This window comes from Pararge aegeria, chromosome 19 (assembly GCF_905163445.1).
Source record: "Pararge aegeria chromosome 19, ilParAegt1.1, whole genome shotgun sequence".
NCBI lineage: Eukaryota > Metazoa > Arthropoda > Insecta > Lepidoptera > Nymphalidae > Pararge > Pararge aegeria.
The window spans coordinates 3,164,136-3,187,126 of NC_053198.1; the positions used below are offsets into that span (position 1 = coordinate 3,164,136).

The 22,991-nt window shown below is 34.9% G+C and overlaps 1 protein-coding gene across 1 annotated transcript in view; it reads right to left on the reverse strand.

Moving 5' to 3' along the window:
• LOC120632288 (hemicentin-1-like) overlaps positions 1-22,991 on the reverse strand; it is a 172,797-nt gene that overhangs the window by 71,768 nt on the left and 78,038 nt on the right. Inside the window, exons 5-7 of the mRNA XM_039902122.1 lie at positions 5,260-5,466; positions 4,030-4,175; positions 2,099-2,249 (exon numbers count right to left, since the gene is read on the reverse strand). Of these exons, the coding sequence (XP_039758056.1) occupies positions 2,099-2,249; positions 4,030-4,175; positions 5,260-5,466 (504 nt within the window). The remainder of the gene's footprint in view (positions 1-2,098; positions 2,250-4,029; positions 4,176-5,259; positions 5,467-22,991) is intronic.

Sequence of the window (22,991 nt, forward strand, 5' to 3'; positions counted from 1 at the left end):
ATAATTACATATGAATTGTAACGCAGAGTCTATAAGGAAAAAAAAATATAAGTTAATTATTAAAGTTTTTAATAAAATATTGTGTATCAAAATAAGTAATCTTTTCGCCAAACCAATTTAAACTTTTTCTTTGTTTTTTTGTCGAACTTAAGATGCAATATTATTTTATTGTGAATAATTTGTTTATTATCTGACAAAGAGTCATAATTATCTGTTACCGGTATAAGGCAGTTTCTGACAGCATTTGACGGGATTGAGTAAGTATCCAATAGATGGCGCTATTAATATTATAAATGCGAAGGTGTGTTTGTTTTTGGTTTGTGCTTCCTTCACGCTCTATCAAACCAAGCAATCAACTCGCATTTTTTGCATTTATCAAGTTCAATAGATGAAGAGAAACCTAGACTATTTTTTATCCCAGGAAAACTAACGTTTCCCACTGGATTTGTAAAATACCGTTATAAAGGCGGACGAAGAACACGGACATCAGCATCAGGGTACCGATTTTATTTTGATATCTTGGGGATGTCACTAAACAAGTTCAAAGTTTGTATTAAGCGAAAGCTTATAGAAAAGTCATATTATAGTATAAAGGATTACGTAAACTATTGGGTGTAAACAATTGCTCTAACCAGGTTGCTTCTTAAATATTTTCTAATGACAATGTGAGATGGTGATAACAAAAAAAACACCCGGCTAAGTTTGTTGTGGGCTTCTTCTTAGACCAGGGCGCGATTGGAACCCTCGTAGCTTTAGTTTTAAGTTTACGTTTGTAGTTATCGCCGTCACTACTCACTGCTTTGTACACATTTTGTATATACTAATATACAAAATGTGTGCCTATATAGATGGCATCAAAAGTGCCATCTATATAGGCACCATCACCATCACCATCATAATAGGCACCTATTTGAATAAAGAAATATTTGACTTTGACTTTGACTTTTAAAAATCATCCGCTTTTGAGATGACTTCCTCAGACCATCATAGAAAATTGATGAAACGTCCCAATTTGCCTATCCATTATTCTCACTGTCCCGGGCATACTAAACATAATAATCGGGCATTATTCATAATGCCCAATAATTCACCCTTGCCCGCAACAGATAGAGCGAGTAAACTTAAAGTTTATTTGGTGTATCTGTTAACATTCCTTGCAGGAATGTACTATCTTTTGACGAAACGGCAAACGTTCGCGCCTAGAATCCTGGGACTTGTTAAGCTCAAAGTAAACGCGTACAATTATAGACATAACAATAAACAGAAGCACTCCGCCCCGAGCTTAATTAAATTTGTCTTCTATACGACTTATCTAGATCTTATTGCGTTTAGTATTATGTTTGATGTAGGAAGTAGAATCCTTATGACTTTGTTGCTTCATCACTTCAACCGATTGACGTACACGACTGGACATAGGTGTTTTGTAGGGAGTACCAAAATCCACGGTCGTGATGCTAGCTTGCTAAGAATGTACGGTTCCCACAGGATTCATGAAAACCAAAAAGACGCGAACGAAACCGCGGGCAACAGCCGGTTCAATAATATAATAATGTAATTAAAAGTGGCTAAAAAATAATGGCCTATGGGCTGAGAAAAATATTGATAAGGGTAGAAAACATCACGCTGCGGTCGACAATTACGGCGCGAGAGTATGCGGAGTGTAGTAATATTTAAATGAGAAGATATCTTAAATATACCGAATACGATACACATTTCATTTAAACTATCCGGTTAAACCCAAAACGTCTAGCCACCCCATTTGTCGCTAACGTTTGTCTTGTAAACAGGTGGGGTGAACAAATTGGGTCGGGGCTCGAGTTTCCCGTTTTGGAGGGAATTGTTTACGACTTTTCATATTTTGTATGATGTGAAAGAAAATATGCGACTTATGTCAGCTTACCCGCTCTTATTTTTACAGAAATGACGATAATGTTGCTCGGCGTATTTTTTTATGTTTATTTCAGCGTATATAATGTAGACGCTGCTGTTATGTAACGTGATATTATTTCAATATTGATCAGATTTTATTATTGTCTTAGGAACTGACGAGCTTTCTTACTGATGAAAAAACTATGAACAACTTATCTTAAGTACTTACATACAACGTCCAATTTGAAATAGTCCTCTATGCTCTGTCCGGGCAGCGCGTTGTTGTCGGCCTGGCATTTGATCTGGACCCCGTCGTCTTCCGGTAGAGGCATGAACTGAAGCGTGCTACTAACCCACGTGTCATTCATGGCGTCTGCTATCTATGACAAATACATTCATGATAATCGTCATCATTAAAAACACAGCTCACTACAGGGAACGGATCTTCTATCAGAATAGGGCCGTGTGGTGACGGCAGATAAGAATGCAGGTGTCATCAACCCTCCAAAAACAATTTTCATTTATATTTTTGGTTGCTTATAATAGACGGACCAAGGCGACGGCCCTCCTGGTGGTTAGTAGAAAACCATTGCTATATATATATATATACATACACCCACTGAAAAACACATGTTCATCACATAAACATTTTCCAGTAGTGGGACTCAAAAAGCAGGGTCGCTGCCCACTGCGCCAGCCTGCCGTCAAAAAATTATAAACTTTTAAAGTTCTTAGAATTCAATCGTATTGTTAACGTAAAATAAGTAATGATATCCATTGTACCTCGGATATCAGGGGAATATAATAAAAAGGCAAAGTATTCACACCGCTGCATTCCGAGCTCATCTTAACCCAATTACGCAATATTATATTAATAAGGAATATTAACTCCTTTTATACAGAGGAGTAGATTCATTTAGCGAATCGCCAAAGGAAATGAAAAGGGACGTATTTCGTATAAACGGTAAAGCTTTCGGGAACTATAATTAAGCCCCAGACTGTAATCTTCGTAGAACGTTGTCCGTAAAGAAATTGAAATACGTTTGTATGAAATTAGGCGCTTTTATGTTTTGTGACTGCCTCGTTGGTCTCATACCTAGTTATTTTGTATAACGGGTTTCTAGATTTGATTCTCCGATTAGATTTTTATAACAAAATATTCTCAGTAACAGTTGATGGACACAGAGCAGATCTACGCAGTACAGATCTGCTCTGTCTGTTGAATGTCCTGCGAATATATATATATATATATATATATATTCATTCGTATATATATATATATATATACGAATGACTATATTTATAAGGGTGATTCAAAAAATTTTTTTTTTTTCCAAACAGGCTCAAAAGTATATTTTGGGTGTAAAAAAAAATCTGTGAAAAGATGAGCCATTAATATTAAGATTGTCCTCATCGCATTTTTTTAATTCCCATAAGAATAACATGGGAAAAGTTTTTTTGCTTCTTCTGATTTTTGTACCGTTCAAACGACTGATTGACTTATAAATCGCTGTTTCAAGCTTTATAGAGAATTGAGAGCTCTACAAAAAAGGTCTCATAACATTTTTTGATTAGTCCACGCATTTAAAAGTTATTTTTAAGATCATAGTTTAATTTTTTTCTTGGATCACGCTAATATTTATATTTATATATATTCTTAAAACTTCGCTCGATCTGCAATGAGCCGCCCGCGGCTCTTCAACCTGAGGTATAGATGTGTCGCATATGCCTGTAATGACACCTGCAACCATGCTCTTCAGACTGGAGCACAACATTGCATAAATGCTGCTTGGCAGCTTAAATAAAGATTATTATTACTTCTAGTTTATTGTTATTTACTAAATAATAATATAGTACCATAAGTGTGGGCCATTGGAAAGATTTTTCTCCGAGTGGGTGGACGTGCTCATGGACCGACGTCCAACCATTCATCTTTGGAAGTTTTATATATGGTAATTATTTACGAGAATTGCGCTAGCGCGATGCAGGATATTTGTGGCGCCATCTAGTTCGGCAATGTGGATACCATCAAAATTGAGTGACAGTGAAATGCATATAGTATTCTTGAATTTAAATTTGCATTTAAGTAGGAGGAAGTTAGAGAAAAGCTTTTTAAGTGTCGGAGGGAGTTAAATAAATGCTGATAAAAATAATACAAACTTTTCCCCTTTTAAATTTCCTGTTGTCCTTGAACCAGGTGAGTTGTGCGGGCGGGCGGCTTCCCTCCGCAACGCACGATAAGCTGACGTACCGCTCCGAAGATAACGTCGCGGGCTTGCTCTGTATCAGCACCAGTGTCGGCTTCACTGTAACAAATGTGTTTCATTGTGATACCATGCTTATATGAGACTGTCCCGTTGGTCTAGAGTTGAGTAGGTTTGACTAAATATTACTGGGGTTTTTCCGGGGTTGGGTCAATAAAGAGAATTAGGTTTTTCTTTCAAGAAATTCTTCGTTTCAATCCGTGCCTCGGGCGTCGGGCGTCGGTCCTACGTCTGAACTCTTTTCGGTCGTATCGCTACCTGTGTGTCGCACACATTGTGGACTATTATATCTTTTGCGTAGTTGAAAAATCTCTCTACAGATTGAGCACTGTGACCGAATTCGGTCAGGGAAACTGATTTTTTTGCTTAGACTAGCGGTTCCTTGTCACTTTGGTTACTTAACTTCGACATGTCCGTTGGCGTAATTTAATGCTATACAAATTTTGATTCGTTACTTAATATAATATTCACTAGCCCACCGTCTTTCATTCCTTACCCCGCTTTAACTTGGCTCAGCTTCTCATAGTTGTAGTCCTTAACCTTTTTTATTTTAGGAAATGATTTTTCAAATCAGAATTATTGCTCCTATTAAAAAAAACGTGTCACGTTTCATAAAAAAGCCTATAACCTTCCGCAACAATTTGGCTAACAGATGCAAATAAGATTTTTGTAATCCGACTGCTAGTAAGAATTTTTTTTGCCAACAGTGCAAAAAATACCACTGTTTGATAAAGATTGTCTAAATGGATACTTGCAAACTCGCCATCTTCACCATAAATGTATTATGTACATTTAACATAATGTTATTCGTAATAAATTTTATTCGAAAATTCTTGTTAAACAATACAAAAAAAAAATAAAAAATCTAAAGATAAGGGAGCTTAAATAACTAACAAACTCTTCAGGTTGGTTATAAGCATAGATATATAAATAAAGTTTTGTCTGAGACTTCGGTTGTGATTAGGTACAACAGAAAAAGATGTCCGCCAAGCAATTTAGCGTTCTGGTACGATTCCGCGTAGAAACCAATTAGGAGTATAAGTTTAAAATAACTGGTAGTACCCCAAACAGATTAGCTATGAGATTGCAGTCATTAACTTGAAGGGGTATAAAAAATCAAACGTACAATTCATTTCCAATCGGACGCTCTTCTCTTGAGGACTGACGAGGTTGGTGTTAGAAGCTCGGCACTTAAAAGTGGTGTTAAGATGGCTCCGCTTTACGTGGGTTATATCCAGCTTGTTAACAACTACGTGGGTGTCTGTCTTCTCGCCTACGTACTGCGGGGCTGGTGTGCCGTCGATCAACCATATCACCGTTGGTGCTGGGCGTCCTGCAACAAGAGTAGGATATTGGATAGAAGCAGGCATTAATCTGTGGAATTCCATGATATATTATAAAAATTAAGCTTAATTTGCTATACTGCTCCACACCAAACAGATCTTCTGCAATGTACATTATACGCACGTTTCGCTTCGAAACCGTAGCATCCTCAGGAGATGTTGACTTTACAATGAATAATTGTTACGACAGCTAAGATGTTAAATGTGACTTAACAATAGCAAACTAAGCTTAATTTTCATAATACAAGTGTAGGATGTCATAATCATCATTACGTGGTACTACGGGCCTCTTTCGAAGGCTCAGAGTCACTCAGCGGGTGATGGAGAGAGCGATGCACAAAGTATCTTTACGTCACCAGGAATTACGACATTGGCAGAAAAACTAGAGTTACTGATATAGTTCAACGATTCGCGTAGCTAGTTGCAATTTGCGGTACCAATAGCGCAGAGAACTGATGGTCATTGGAGTCTCAGAGTGATGGAATGGCAACACTCAACCATAGTTGACCCCAACTTGAAACACACCTAAGACCGTGGATTTCTGCAACAGTTTCCGTCTATCGGTTTGTATGATGATGAAGATGATGGGTTCCTCTTAGAATGAGAAGGTTGGCCGTAGACTACCAAGCAGGCTAAGTGCGCTTGGTAGTCTTAGGAAACCCACATTATGAAGAGAACTTAGAATTTTTTCCTTCGCCTCCTTTGAATTAAAAACGCACATAACTCCGAGTTTTTTTTTCGGGGATAAAAAAAAATCCCCAAAATGGAGGCACAATTCTTAGCGTTTACTCTATTCGTCTAAAACGGCTTAGTGAAAACGCAACAGTATTCTTTTACAATAAATAGATTTCGCGATACTCTTTCTAAAATTAGATCTTAGTCGCTACAATGCAAGATGCCACTGTATTATATTCAGAAAAATCTAAGAACATAATTCTATTTCTAGAGAATAATTTCAATGCAGGAAGTTAGCTGCAAATCGCAACGTACTGTTTTTAACTAACGTAACTGTTTTTAAAAATGATTTTTTTATACCCCAATACAATATTCTGTTTCCAAGTGTCATCAGCTGGCAACACTTGCTAATAATATGTTTTGGAGTATACTATACTACACTTCACCAAGCGGTTGGCGGTAGGCCAATGCAAGGGAGATAATGAAAACCACGTGGACGCCCGTGACGTGGAATTGTATACTGAACCATCTGTTTCGGAAAATAAGATGATATTAGATTCCCGCTTAATAGCATAGTGTCGGATTGAATTAGGAAACGATTTACAACAGTCTAAAAGACAATTTTTTTTTTCTTTTTTAAAGTATAACTTCTTTAGGCACGACTAGGGTAACTCACTAACGTAACTCAGACGTCAGACGTCTGTGTAGTTTCGGTTATTTAAAGATAATAATCTGAATTGGTTGTAAGTTTATGTCATATACTACACGCTTTTGAACTTATACCTACGCCAGTGAGTGGCAAATATCATAATCAATTAAGTTTATTTATTTCCAATATTTTAAAATGGATAAATTGTGAATAGCAAAGTGAATAAAAATTCGACAGTTTTAAAAATAATATTTTAAATTGCAAAGTTTTTTGAAAATCTCTAAATATACTTGTACATTTGTAATAAATACATTATTAATAAATTTTCTGCCGATTGCGACATTCTATAACATTCAATGACAAGTTTATATTGACATGTGCTGATCTAACCTTCAATTTTCTACTCTCAATTATTCTATTTAACAAATGAAAATATTTATAAAACGTGAAAGTGATATTAATGAATTTTAAATAGAATATAAAATGAAATAGTGAAAACTAAATGAAATGGCGGAGTCCCAGGAACATTTTACTCTTTCATCAATAAATGATAATAAAAGCTTAACTTCATTCGCGCGTAAAGGTTACACGCACCCAGTTTTTTTTATAGTTATCGTGACACTTCGTAAAGCATGCGAGATATACGTCGTACAAAGTGCCGCTCAGTGTCCATAAAGTCTTTTTTTTTTATATATATTAATAGCGGGCAAACGAGCAAGTGGGTCACCTGATGGTAAGTGATCACCGCCGCCCATAAACATCTGCAGCACCAAAGGAGCCACCGATGCGTTGCCGGCTTTTAAGGAATTTGTTTATCCGCCCCTTGAATAACCCTAGAAGTCGTCGGTTTTACGCCTTATGTACCTGTTATTAAAAGAACCCGCGCACAACCTCTTGTATTATCATTGAAATGAAATGAAATTTTATTCGCTGAATATGAGCTTACATAGGGTCTTATATATATAAAATAATATACCTCCATATTCTACTATAAAGCATGCGAAATGTAAAGTGCGCAACAAGAACAATCACTACACATGTCTGCAAAATCTTGTTGGGCAAGAATTGAAATTATTAAATACATATTCACTGCACACTCACTGACTCACTTAGTGACTATTGTCAAAAAAAAACAATACTTAACTGGTTCAAGAAATATTTAAAAAAATATTCTGATAGAAGTTAGGCTATATTGAATATCTCAGGACGCTGCGTTCTTTATATAAATAGTAACAAAATCTATATTGTAACAGAAACAAAAGTCAGCATTAAAATAACTTCGGTCGGCTGGCAAATTCCAACAGTAAACTAAGAAAGTATAGAGGAGGAAAGCGGCTATTAAGTCCTCCAAACTTTGCGAGAATCTTTGCCAACTTTTGCTGGCCTCATATTGGCGAGATTTGATCAAACACTTTGCAATTTATGACTCTTGAATTATTATATTGCTACTAACTGGATTGCGGGGAAAAAATAAGGAAATGTTGTTATAGGTTCTTTCCTTAACAAGGGTTACGAGACACAAACCTGTAGATTAAACCTTTTCTGCGTCTTTACAAAAATCTATATGTTTTAAACTCATAGGCCATCTTGAATCAGCTGGCTTTGGAATTTAGTTTTATAGCTGATTGTTCTCTACGGTGTTATTTTTTGGGTTCCGAAACCGGAAGGCACTAACTAAACTCTACTCCAGTCTGTCAGCCGTTTCGGAGGAGTAGGACCAAGACACCGTGACTCGAGATTTTTATGTAAGATTATCTTCTACACGATAGGTCCTACACGGCTATCTCTATAACATTTAGTCTTCACTTTCGGCCCGCCGAAAGTGAGGTGGGAGTCATCGCTAGTTAGCTTTACTTTCTAGGTATTTATAATTTCGGCATCGATGGTAGAAGAGCCGTAGATTAGTTGGTTAAAGTGCGCAGGCCGCGATTGCCAGAGAGTCGCAGGTTGAAATCCTGTCGGTTCCAAAACTTTTTATATGCATTTTAAATTTATAAAATTGATAATTCCTCCATATGTTTGTTACCTAAAACACTAATAAAATTATAAAATTATTTTAAAGTTATTAAAATTAACAAGCTTTCAAAGGTTAATCCTTGGATAGAAGCAGGCGTTACTTTGGGGAAATCCATGATTTATTATGAAAATTAAGCTTAATTTGCTATACTCCGCGAAAAGCAGATTAAATCTTAATATATATAAATCTCCTGTCACGATGTTTGTCCGCGATGGACTCCTAAACTACTTAACCGATTTTAAATTAAATTGGCACACCGTGAGCAGTCTGCTCCAACTTAAGAGATAGGATAGCTTAGATCTTTAATTATAGTCGCAATTTTATTTTATTGCAAATTATTTGTTTATAATTAATTGACAGTCACATGTGTAATATATATATATATACTACTAATACTCATTTAAGGCTTAGCGATACTGAATACTTCAAAAACAAAATCTAACGCAGACGAAGTTGCGGGCAACAGCTAGTAAATTATAAATTACACCATACAGATTCTCCTGCTTTTCGCGGACTATAGCATATTAAGCTTAATATTCATAGGGTTAATCCTATATTTAATCTATGTAATCTATTAATAACAAAAGTTTGGCTCAGTTCTGAGGGAATTAAGAAAACAAAGTCTTGAACGGTATTAATAAAGGGCAGATCTTCCTAAGTTCTCGCTTCGCACCACGTAATGGCTTCGTTCCCAGTTATTGTCAGTTAATAAATAATGATAACGATTTTTTAACAACGTTATGAACTTAAAAATAATAAATTATGCATAAAATATATTTTACAAGTTATCAAGTTAAAGTTGAAATTGCATTTTTTTGTATAATAATCGCGAAAATCATCTTTTAAGCTCATTTAAGATAACCAAAACTTAAAAAAAACGTAGTAGTTTATAGTTGCTAAGTTACTTTTAAGCAATATCGTGAGATAAGAACTATTTATTAATCCTGCTGAGCTTATTGTGAGTTTCTGTGATCAGTAGGACTAGTATATCGTATAGCGCACCACGAGAAAATTATGTCTACACTTATACCCGACCCCATTATCTCGTCTACTACTAAAGAAAAAACAGTGACGTGTAGAAATAATTATCTCGTTGCACGCATGTCAGCCCAGTAGGAGGCTTAGCTTACTAGACCAAACCAATCCATAGAAAATTCAAAAATTATAAATTTCCAACTTGCCCCTGGCAGCACATCGCTCACCATTGTGCTGGAAAACATTGCACGGTTAAAAGTTAAACAGGGTAAGACATCCAAATAAATTATATAAATAAAAAAATTAAACAACCCCGATTTTTAATATGGTTTACGTCATTCTACTAGACAATTCTTTTCAATTGGTATAGGGAGTATGTTTATATACTTACATATATTGAGGGAGTTGTGAAGACAAAAAGAGATTTGCTATTATATGGTGGCGGCCATCTTGAATTTGAAATCTGTCATAGTGCATAGTATTCTACTAAACGAACACTTTTATTTGATACTCATATTGAAGCAGTTGTAAGTAAATATTTTGTGGCGGCGGCCATCTTGGACCGATTATCATCAAACATAGCTAAGTATGCGGACTAATTCACCTTTCAAATTAATAAAAAAAAATCTAAATCATTCTATGTAGCAAATTAACATAATGCTAAACTGCTCAGATGTTTGTTTTTGCGCAGAAACCTACTATGGTGCAATGGTATATTGAAAAATTATAAAGTTCAAGGATCTCAGGTAGGAAGTTGTCTACTAAATGTCACGTAAAATAAAGCTTGCTTCTATCAATCAAACACAAAGTTGTTGTAATCTCCTGAAAAGGTTGAACTAAGGGAATTAATAAAACAAAGTCCCGAAAGTTAAAGTCTCTAAAATCTTAATAAAGTTGTACTTAAACAAATGTACAGGAGTTTGGGAGGAAGCACATTAAGCAACTCGCCTAGGAGTATACAAGTCATAGCAAAAACAAATTTGTTTACCTTGACACAATACTTTAATATAATAATTATTGTTTTAAATACGGTATCATATACCGCTAGGTTACACTTTCGAACCTTTTCCATTTCCGTTTTCCATAAGTTGTCCAGGGAGTGAAAAATGATTGCGGAATAAAACCACCAAACCTACTAATATATATTTTCTCTTCTTCAGTCCATATCATAAATAAGAAAGGTGACTTTCAGTCAAAGTCTAACCTGTAGTGAAATAAAAATCGTTACTTCATTCGATTCGATTTCGACTGAATTTCCAAGTAATTTTCAGAAGTAATTTTCATGTTTCTTCTTAACTCACGGGGTGGTTTTTAGAACGCGTATGCTTTTATATTAAATCTTTTATCAAATGCTATAAAAGTCAACTGCTAGAAACTCTCAAAATGGAAGAGATTGTACGTAATCATCACGCTGGGCAGACGGGTTGGTGATCGCAGCAGATTTTAGTAGTAGGACAGACGACATTGCTGCCCGTTTTCCGCTATATTCTATAACTTGCTTCGTACGATACCCGTGAAAAAGAGGGGTGGTCACAGCTGTTTTTTTGATAATCACCTAACTTGGTAGTAGAACGATTTGGTTTTATAACAGAATATTTTTGACCGAGTGGTCCGTTACTTTTACAAACCAAAAATTAACGCATAGCAGTTCACCTCCGAGAAACTTGGAGTTGCTTTTCAGAGAAGTAAGTAAGTTTGTTCGTAATAAGTGACGTGGAATGATCAATACTGGAGGGGAGGCACGATAACGTAATTACGAGAAGCCGTCCTGAGACCAAACTTGCTTGTTCTAAGGCTCCGTTGTTTAAATTACACAATTTTAACTTGACCAAAGTATATATGGACTAAAATAATTAACGTTAGTTAGATTAAACTGTTAAATGTCAATTATTCTTCCATATAAAGCGAAATAGGTACATAATATATATAATCATTATTTAATTCGTTTACGCCTTAAAGAGTTATGAGGGCTTTTGTGTGTGTGACCCTGCTCTCTGATGTCAAAACTGTGGATTCGATTCCCATAACTGGAAAACGTTTGTCGACTAACATTAATTTTTGCAGTGTTGGTGTTTCTTGTAAATCATAGGATAATCAAATATTTGTAAATATCAATACTATTGTAATAAAAAACAGAGATTTCATTGGTTTGTTTATTTTTTTTTTGCCCAATAGGCTTCGAAAGTACTTCAATTTAATTCAACTCGTTTATTTGCTGATTGGTTTTACATTGTTAGTAGATAAGAAGAAGACAGGGCAAGCAATCCGTCTTAGATGGCATGCAAAAAAACATGTATGTTCTTACACTAATTCCGAATTACTATAATAATCTTAAATCAATCGAAATTATTAAAATAAGAAACAAATTGAAGACTGACATAAAAATTACAAATATATAATCTGTTATTATTCATTGCCAAATTATAATATCACTGTAAATACCTTGACTCTATAAAATTGTTCGTAATATTTTGGATGCCCCTGACCTGCTTTATCAGATAAATATCAATATTCCCCGTAGTATTCCGAGTAACTTATTTTTCCAATACCAACCTGGGCCAGTTCTGACCAATTAATCGAATGACTTATGTTTACTTAAAAAAACCCTGAAATTGACATTTTTCATGACACTTTATTTAGCTTTAAGGCGAAATTAAACTTAGAGTAATATTTCTTAAATTGTTGTTTTTCTTATTATTTTTTATGATTATTTTCATTTGTTTAATATTAATTCTTTTATTCTTATTATTTTTGCTGAACTAAGTGATAACTGTACTCGGACAATAGACTATAATCTTAAATTATTAATGATAATACAGTATATTGTTTGTACATCTAATGAAATAAATAAATAAATGTCAAACTATAATATTGTGTCTGTTAAATATTCATGGATGGTATAATAACATTTCCCAATATGCAATTTTATAATCTTATCTTTAAGGACCGCTTCTAACAATTTCTTTGCAAAAAGAAAGCTAAGCTTTTACGAAGTAACATAGGCTATAATTTATTTCCAAAATATAAGAGGTGGAAATAAGAAGTGGTTGTAAAATTCGAGTTGCGCAATGCACAGATAAATCAAAGCGCCGCTTTGTATAACTTTTGAATATCTAATGTTCAATCCATTACGCAACGTTGTCACTACAACCGATTAAACGCAAACATAATATTGGTAGCAGTTGGTAGCTAGAATTATAATTCGCATACAGTGCGGTTTAAAGTTTAACATGGTAAAACATCCAAATGAATTATATAAATTAAAAACTTAAACACCGACTTTCAAGATGGTGTATATTATTCTACTAGACAAGCCCTTTCATTCGATATCAATATTGAGGGAGTTCTGAAAACAAGTTAGTTATTATATTTATTTTTGAGCAATAGCATAACTTAACCGCTAATTAATGAAATGATCTGTAAAAGTATGAAACTGCGTAACAGTGATCACGTTCACCTCCAAAACGTCAAAATTACCACTGTTCACAAATATGCAATTCGCCATTTTTTGGCGGCAGCCATTTTGAATTTTAAATTTGTTATAGTGTATATGATTCTACTAATGAACCCTTTTCATTTGATACCCATATTGAAGAAGTTGTAAATAAATATTTTGTGGCGGCGGCCATCTTGGACCGATTATCATCAAGCATAGCTACGAACAATGCTGACCAATTCACCGTTCAAATAAATTTTAAATACTAAATCAAAATTTATTCATCTGTTCGGGTGCTACGCTGCCACAGATAGACACACACACAAACGCACACATACGTCAAACATTTAAAAAGCTAGGATTTCACACATTATACATAGTGCTTTTTCAAGATGAATTTTGGATTATACCGTGTGGTGACGACAGATTAGTATACAGTAGTCACCATTTCTCCTTGCAAACGTTCATACATTCATATTGTTAAGACTAATGTCAGTGATGGTGATTACTGCATTCGTTAACTTAAAACTAAGGCTAGGAGGGTTCCAAACGCGCCATGGTCTGAGAAGAGCCCACTACAAACTTAGCCAGTTTTTTTTGTTATCATCATCTCATAGTCGAGTTGATGTTTAGCTATGAAGTTAGCGCAATTCTTACCCAAGCTTTTTTATCATACATGTAAAGCCGTAGTAGGTAATCATGAAAGAGCGGGAAAATCCTACCGCCGTGCTTATTTCGCCGCCAAGCAACATGGCTGTGCTCGAGCATTGGTGTGTTCTGGTGTGATAGGCGTGGTTGCCGGTGAGATTGGGGGCAAATGAGGCTTTATACTTAAGCCTCAGGTTAAGCCTCAGGTTGCCGAATACAGGGCGTTATATAATATAATTTGTAGGAAGTATTCCTTGCATACCTTGCGAAGATATTTAGACAGGCGACGCTTATTATTAGGACTGTCTCCAGAGACGGACTGGAGACCAAATTTCATTGAGGTTGGTGCAATGGCTGAGCTGAACATAGATAATAAATAAATAAATATGTCGGCGCAATTTATGAATTGACGATCACACGTGCAGTGCTGTGTAATTGCAACAACAATAACAACACCTGTCGTCGCACACCATGAGTCAACAAACGCACGTGCAGTGCTGAGTAATTACAACAACACAAACAACGCGTGACGCATCCCCCACCATCACCGGTTCGAACATAAAACAGTGTGTTGTACACTCCTCAGCTCAGAAGCGAGCGAGTCGCCGTAGTTGTCGGAACGCTCCTGCGTAATAAACGCTCTGAGTTATTATTTGTGGTTTAATTGATTACTCAAGACCATTGGATTATCATGTCGCCACCCGATAAAGGAAATACTCCAACAAATATACTACGACAATATACACATCGCCATCTAGCCCCAAAGTAAGCGTAGCTTGTGTTATGGGTACTAAGATGACTGATGTACATAGGAATTACTTACAAAATACAGATAAACACCCAGACACTGAAAAACATTAATTTTCATCGCAGAAACATTTTCCAGTTGTGGGAATCGAATCCACGGCCTTGGAGTCAGAAAGCAGTGTCGCTGCCCACTGCGCCAATCGGCCGTCAAATAACAAATAAGAAGACAGACAGTAATGAAAAAAGACTTTTTTGAGGATGACAAGAATTGTTTTGCCTTCGTAACTATAAGATACCAACAATATTTAATAGTGCAGCGTATAATTTGTCTATTAACCTATATCACGACAACGTTCCGGTGAATTCGACCGCAAAGTGCTACGGGTTGACAACCCTCTAATCCCTAGGGCTACGCATAATTCTAACACGGAACCTTATAGGCCAAGATACGGCTGCCAAATTCTTTTAGGATTGAATACAGGATACTACCAAGATTTATTATTTACATGCACACATTAAACATAATGCTAAGTACTTTTATCTTAATCGAGAGAAACATCTATATTTAAAATAAGATACACGTACGTTTCCAATTTGTTATTTTTTTTTTTTTTTGAAAGTGAATGATCTCACCTAATTTTAAAGGAGTTTGATGTATAAAAATATCCCTCCAAGTTTTTAAGCATCTTCTCGCTCGGTAAAAAAGTCACTAAGAAGTGCTGCCTTAACAACAAGGTGGTAACTAGCAGCCTCAAACCTCGCACCACATCAAATTTAAGCTAACTAGAAAAAGACACTAATCAATGTCAACCTTGTTTTGATTAAAAAAAAGAAGAAGAAGAAACACTTTATTGTACGTAAACAAACAGGAAAAGAAACAGGAGGAGGAGTATGCAGTTAACAATTTAGAGATGCAAAGGCGGCCTTATTGCTGTAATCAATCTCTTACAGGCAACCTTTGTAGAAGGTACTTACAGCAAGAGAACGGGATAGTACCAAGAGTGTTTTAATATATACATAAATACCAAAAAAATTTATATTGTATACAAATACATAGATAATTTAAATAAATAAACGTAATATATAAATACATAATAAATATATATATATCATACATAATATAAAAAAGTAGATTTTAATACACAATTAAATATAGGAAGGGAATTACTTTCACGGACTTCAGAAGGTAGATTGTTCCATAGCATAATTGCCTGAAAGGTGAAAGAATTACCGAAGAACTTCGTTTTACAAAATACCAGACGGTTACCAAGGCGGGATCGAAGGTTGGAATGAGAAGTAGAGTCAGAAATGAAGCAAAAACGATCCCTTGAATAAGAGAGAGATAATTGACTATTAACAATATAATTAAAGAAGGACCGTAGATGAAGTTCACGACGGAAACGGATAAGCAACCACTTTAGCCTAGCTCGGTACTCCGAGATGTGGTAAAATTTATGCAGTCCAAACACAAACCGGATGCATACATTTTGAAGGCGCTCCAGCTTATTAAGAAGTTCTTCGGTAAGGTCAGGATAACACGAGTCAGCATAATCCAGTATAGGAAGAAGAAGAGATTGAGCAAGGGCAGGTTTAGTTTTAATAGGAGGGAAATTTTAGTTTTAATAGGAAGGAAATTTTTTCAACGGTTTAAGTACCCAATCGAAGCAAAAATTTTGCGACTCACCTCAGCTACCTGTGGGGATAACGACAGCGTATTGTCTATGACGAGGCCAAGGTTTTTCACTCGGAACCAAATTGGTGCAGTTAAACTGGACAGAGGGGAAGGTACAGAAATTTACCTTAGCCAACTGTTGACTTGCTGCCCTAAATGATAACCTGAGACTTATAAGGATTTACATAAAATCCATAACAATTGCTCCAAGTATAATAACTGTGCAGGTCATTATTTAAATTAAAAATTAAACAAGATAAAATTTATAAATTTAATAATTCGCATTAAATGTGCCAGCTGCCTCCTGCACTATAAAAGGCTCCCTTGGATTATTATCAACAGTGTTTACACAAGAAGATTTCAAACTTAGCGTTATGTTATGTTACTTAATGAAACACGACTCATTCAAGCCGAGAATAATAAATTTGTTTAAAGATTACCGTCGTAAAGTCTTAAAATTAACGATAACAACATTTTTTTTATTTCGTTTATAGTCGGTCAGATAAATCTGTATGTGATATTTTTTGTACTCATATATTTTTTTAGGCCATAACGCAACACAGTTTCCTGAAAATGCAGTTTTATTCGTTACGTTTCGATACTTGAACATCATCTGGAGATTTTAACTTTATAACACTTCGTTTAATTGACCAAAGTACCTGCTTAAAGAATTCAGTAATACTAAATATTTATTTATTTATTAGCTAATATATCCCAGTAAATTATCCCGATCTATTTGGTTATCTAAAACTCAGGTCGCGAATTACTTTCACTGATAAGCATCAGACATTTTGAGAAAGGTATCTTATGCGAAAAGTGAATTTTGAGAAATGACTTGAACGATATAGGAAATGAAAAAAGGCCTTGCACTTTGACGATTTATTCTTCGGTCTAATGATGCAGCAGTTTGAGTGAGTAATAAAGCTAGTTTAAATTATTCCTCATTACAAAAATCAAGATCCATAAACAAATTGCATTATTCTCCACCCGAGCATCATAAAACAAGTTAATTCATAAATTCTGTCCCCAATAACAAGCTATGAAATTTTTTTAACGGATAATTTTGTTTTATCCTGTTTAAATTAGTCGATAAGTTATGACTTATCGTTGAGTTTAACTGGGTAATCAAATCCAAACGAAACCCTTAAGATATCTATTGCTGGAGGGAATCTCATTTAACCAATGCGGTTCGTAACAGATGACGTGAAAATGTTATCACGTCATCTCCAATAATCTGATTGGCTGTATATTAACATATTTCTCCACTTCCGTGTATTGCTACTCAATGAGAACGCATACGTTTATAGAAGTATCATCATCATCGTCATCATCATCGACGTCATTACCAATCCAATAATAGCCAACTATAAGGCTCGACTCTCTCCTCAGAATAACAAGGGTTAAGGCCGTAGCATCACGGAGTATTATGAATTCAAAATTAAAAACAAGTGGTGTTTCAGGACTGAATAAACGCACCTAGGTCGAAAAAGTAAACGATATTGTAGGATCCACTAATAGCTTCCCCTAGTCACTGGCTCGGCAATGCTCGCGGCCAACTGTCACACGTCTACTCTCGCCTGCGGCTCGGGTAATACTGACGTAGTAACATTGTAATCACATACACTATCTGTAGTGTATGTGATTACACTATCTGTAGTGTATGTGATTACACTGTGGATGAAACTCAGTCCCCCGAAAGTATAACAAGCGTTTCAGTTTTTGATGCTTCGAAAATCTACATTTTACTTCATAAAAATACACCTTTTTATCATCAACAATAAAGCATTTAAATAAATATCCCATTATTCAACATCAGAGCATTATCACTCAAGGAATAATCATAAATTCTCTCCCTAAATAGGAGATGAGAAATTAGACCGATTACTTTGATATATCGCGCTTAAACTTGCCAATAAGTCCAAACGGCACCTTCAAGTTATCTATTGCCGCGGGGTGAGGGGAAAATTCACACTACACAATATTAAAATCCGCAAAACAAATCTTTCGTCTATTATATATTTTATCTATAAAAGGATTTGTCTTGATATACTAAGAGAAAACATAGGTTTTAAAATCTAAAATATTTTTTAAAGAACTTAAAAAAATATTTTAGATTCCAAGGTGCCGAAAAACCCCCTGAGGAGCTATTAAATAGTATAGCACGCTACCATATTACACTCAACTCACAGTGTTAACCATAGGGTATGATTTTATAATATAGAAGTGTGGGATTCCAGTCAATAGATATAGAAAAATTACAAAAACACTGCCGGTATTACAGTTCAGTTAAAATTACCTGGCTACTACAGGGCTCGGGTCTCTTCCCACAATGATAACGACGTAGTCCACCACGCTGGACCAGTGCAGATTGGTGGGCTATTGGCGGATTGTGTCAAGATACAGACCTTATTGTTAAATTACTTTTACCATACCTACAGTTATCTACCAAAAAATTTCATACTTTTATCAGTAGTATTTACAATAAATGTGTGTGTTGTGTGACTATTATAAATAGACGTACTTACACATTTATAATAAATACTGTTAGTATGTATTTATCTAACTGAAGGTTTAACAAATGCAAACAATGATAATATCACAAAACATCATTATAAAATATCTTGTAAAATATTTTATCAACAGAGCAAGTACTGAATATCTATAAATACCAGGCTATATAAAGACGCAATTACTCTTCATCAAGACATTATCACTCAAGGAATAAGCATAAATTTCACTCCCAAGTGGGAGATGAGAAATTAAACAGATTACTTTGATATATTGCGCTTAAAACTTGCCGATAAGTCACTGTGAGATTGCTTCCAAACAGTACCCCTTGGAGTTATCTATCGCCTTAGGGTGCGAGAGGGAAATGCTTGGAAACACAAAGAGATGTCTTGGTATGTGATACATTCATATGTATAGTTAAATAGGTATAGTTTCTGACCGGGCGAAGCAAGATCTCGTGTTCGGCTGGGGTGAAGTTATCCGAACATCCGTCTGTCTATCATATAAAGTAACTTCTAAATTTTTAAATATAGAAATTTAAAATAATAACAAATACGCAAAGTTGTATACTGTTTGTAGATTTCTTTTTGGGCTAAAAAAATGTGTGTTAATCCAGGGCAACAAGCTATCTTTCAACAAAATTTCGTACGTAACAAAAACTATATTTCATTTTAATAAGCCGCGTGGGAACTTTTCCCAAGTGTATATATATTATCATATTATATTATATATATATAAATATCCTACTAATATGATAAATGTGAAAGTGTGGATGTTTGTTACTCAATCACATAAAAACGGCTGAACGGATTTTGATGAAATTTGGGATGCATGTAGCTTTTTACATGAAAAAGAACACTTTATCCCGATTCCTGAGGGAAAAATTTTACGAGCTAAGCCGCGGGCCGTCAGCTTTGAAATCTGGTATGCATGGTACCTATGCTATAGAAAAGCACATGTACCGATCACTTAAATACTTTTCGTGGTAGAATTAAAACTTATTATCGAGCGAAGCTTTAGACCCAATTCTGAAGTCCACGCAGACGAATTCGCGGACAGAAGCTAGTTATTTATGTCAATTATTTCTGTCTTTCTTACCACGCTGGCTAAGAGCAGATTGTCAGATTTCACACGCCGTAGAGAACATTATTGAGAACTCTCAGCATGCAGGTTACCTCACGAAGTTTTCCTTCGCTATTAAAGCATGCTACATTTAAATTGCTCAAATTAAAAAAGCACATAACTTTGAAAAGTTAGAGGTCCGTGCTGGAGATGGAACTCGGTTCCCCCTAAAGAAAATATGTTATGTATATGTCTGATATTTACATTATTTTTCAAGGAAGATATCCTAGAACGTAAGTCCGTCACATCTATTGACTGCATTTATACCTGCATGTGGTGGCTAGTTCTATTTTATTGTGTACTAGCGTACCCAGCCCGCTTCGCCGGGCTAGATTTTGCTTTATTTTATTTAAACAATAAACTTACATCATAAAATTTTTAATGAAAGATGTATTTGACAGTCTGACAATTCAAAAATTGGAGTGCTCCGATCGTCACCAAACTTTAGAGGATTACTCGTCAGGTCAATCCGGAGATTCCCTGAAAGTTTCATTGAAATCGGAGTCTATACGGAACATACCCACACACTTTCTCTTTTATATATATAGATAGAAGATTGTTCTTATGTTTATGTTTTGTCACGAATGTTTTGTGTGTTAATAAAAAAAAAAATGGAAAGCCGCAGCCGCAACTACTAGGCTATCGCCGTTTATTGGATAGTGATATATCGATAAGTGGACGTCTTTTTGTTAAGATGATTAAGGTAAACCTTTTTTTAACTTAATGAAAAGATCCTATTGTTGCGTTATAAATTCATTTTATCAGTACCGGATGCCGAAATGGAAAATCCCCGATATTATTTATTTTGTAGTTGAATTCATTTCGTACGCATTTAATATCCCCTAAAATGTAAAATATTTGATTTTCATATTGAAAAATATTTTTACACATGCATGCGTTGGCGAATAAATTTTCATCGTTCACAGAAACGTGCGAATGCATACAAAAAAATGCTAAAAATTGTGCAGTTTCAACACAATGCAATCGCTGTCCGTTTTTTGACTGGTGTCAAAGAAATTGCAACGCATTGCTTTCCCATGTAGAACGTGAATATTTGCCACACAAATGTTTCAAATAAAGGTTTTTTAATCGTATAGGTGCAGTCTGTTACATTATGATGTTACATATAATCAAACATGATTTATCGATATTGATTACCGCCTATGCAGTGAAGAAGATACGCTACATAACGGACATAGAAACTGCTAGGCTAGTCTATTTTAGCTACTTTCACAGCATTATGTCATATGGAATTTTACTATGGGGTAATGCTGCTGATATTGGCACTATTTTCGAGCTGCAGAAGAAGGCTGTTCGTGCGATCTATAAAATGGGTCCGAGAGAGTCATTGAGAGATAAATTTAAAGATGTTAAGATAATGACAATTTTTAGCCAATACATATTTGAAAATTTAATGTATGTTCACAAAAATATATCTTATAAATTTAAGAAAAAATGTGACTGCAATAATTTGAACATTAGAAGCAAAAATAAACTTGCAGTGAAATATACTAGACTACATAAAATAAGTAATTCATTTAAAGGAAATTGTATACAATTTTACAATAAATTACCAGTTGATTTATTGCAGATGTCTCTGAAAAAGTTCAAATTTTGTATTAACCGTAGCATACGTTGTAGTATAACGGACTACGTCAACGATAAAAATGCTTGGGTGTAAATTATTGCTCTAACCAGGTTGCTTCTTTAATAGTTTTTAAAGGACAATGTGAGATGGTGATAACAGAAAAAAAATAACAACCGGCTAAGTTTGTTGTGGGCTTCTTCTTAGACCAGGGCGAATTTGGAACCCTCGTAGCTTTAGTTTTAAGTTGACGAATTTATTTATCGCCATCAACTCACTCCTATTTCATATTGTACATGTAACGTACGCATAAAAAGTGCCATCTATGTGCCTATTTGAATAAAGAAATATTTGGCTTTGACATTGACTTTGATACCACTAAATGGTAGGATATTATATTTATTTTAAAATACTTAATTAATATCGGATAATTAAGTCAAAACAGTGTGTTAAAAATTTAATAAATCATGTTTACTATATTGTTGATACATTTCTTAAGGATAAGGGTGCTTCAAAGCAGGTTGCTCCGCTTTCATCTCTCACAAGATAGAAAAATTCTAAAGGTTGTCAACTGTAAAATGATGTTGAAAAAGAGAAACCTGCTACTCAGCAGGTTTCTCTTTTTCATTTCATTCTACCGAGAAGAGCCGGCAAGAAACTCTTCTTGCCGGCTCTTCTCGGTAGAATCTGCCTTTCGAATCAGTGATAGAGTCAGTAAATAGTGCTTATAAACGAGACCTACTTGAAATAAATGAATTGAATTATGAATATATTTTTAGGTAAGTACATCGATTTTATTTGGTTCATTGTGTTTAAATGCATGAAAGAATTGTAAAATTATAGTTCTAGAAACTCATTTAGGATTTCAAACTGGTAAATTAGTTATGCTGGATTTTGAGAACTAAATATTCTATAATAACCTTGAGGGGGATAGATCTACGAACGCTGCATTTTACTTCACCTGTGTGAGCGTTCACTAGGTTCCCTCTTCGTTTACCGCTATTTTTCAAACTCGCTATTGCAGTACGGTGGCGAGTCGCGCAGGCATAGAATTTTTACTATTTTTGACAAAAGAAAGTGAATTTGATGGTTAATCATTTCGATTCTATTATTTATTAATTCGTATATTTGTGTAATATTTGAACATATTTAAACAAACAACTAAGGTGTGAGCGAATAATATATCTATAAACATTGTCAATCGCAAATGTCAGTCGAGTACCTACTCCCATTTTGCCTTATCTATAATTATAATAATAAAAAAAAATTGAACTCACGACCTCTTTTATATACTTGTGTTTTCACACCATTGGTTGCCTGGAAGAGATCGCGGTTACCCCGCCAAATTGTATGCGTTGTGTTGTATTTTCTCTTAGTTTTTGTACTATTTTGTTTGGTGTGCAAAAAAGTGTATTAACTCATTCATTTATTCATATTATAATGGAAATAGGTTTGCAGTAAGCGAGTAAAGCCGCGTAGTC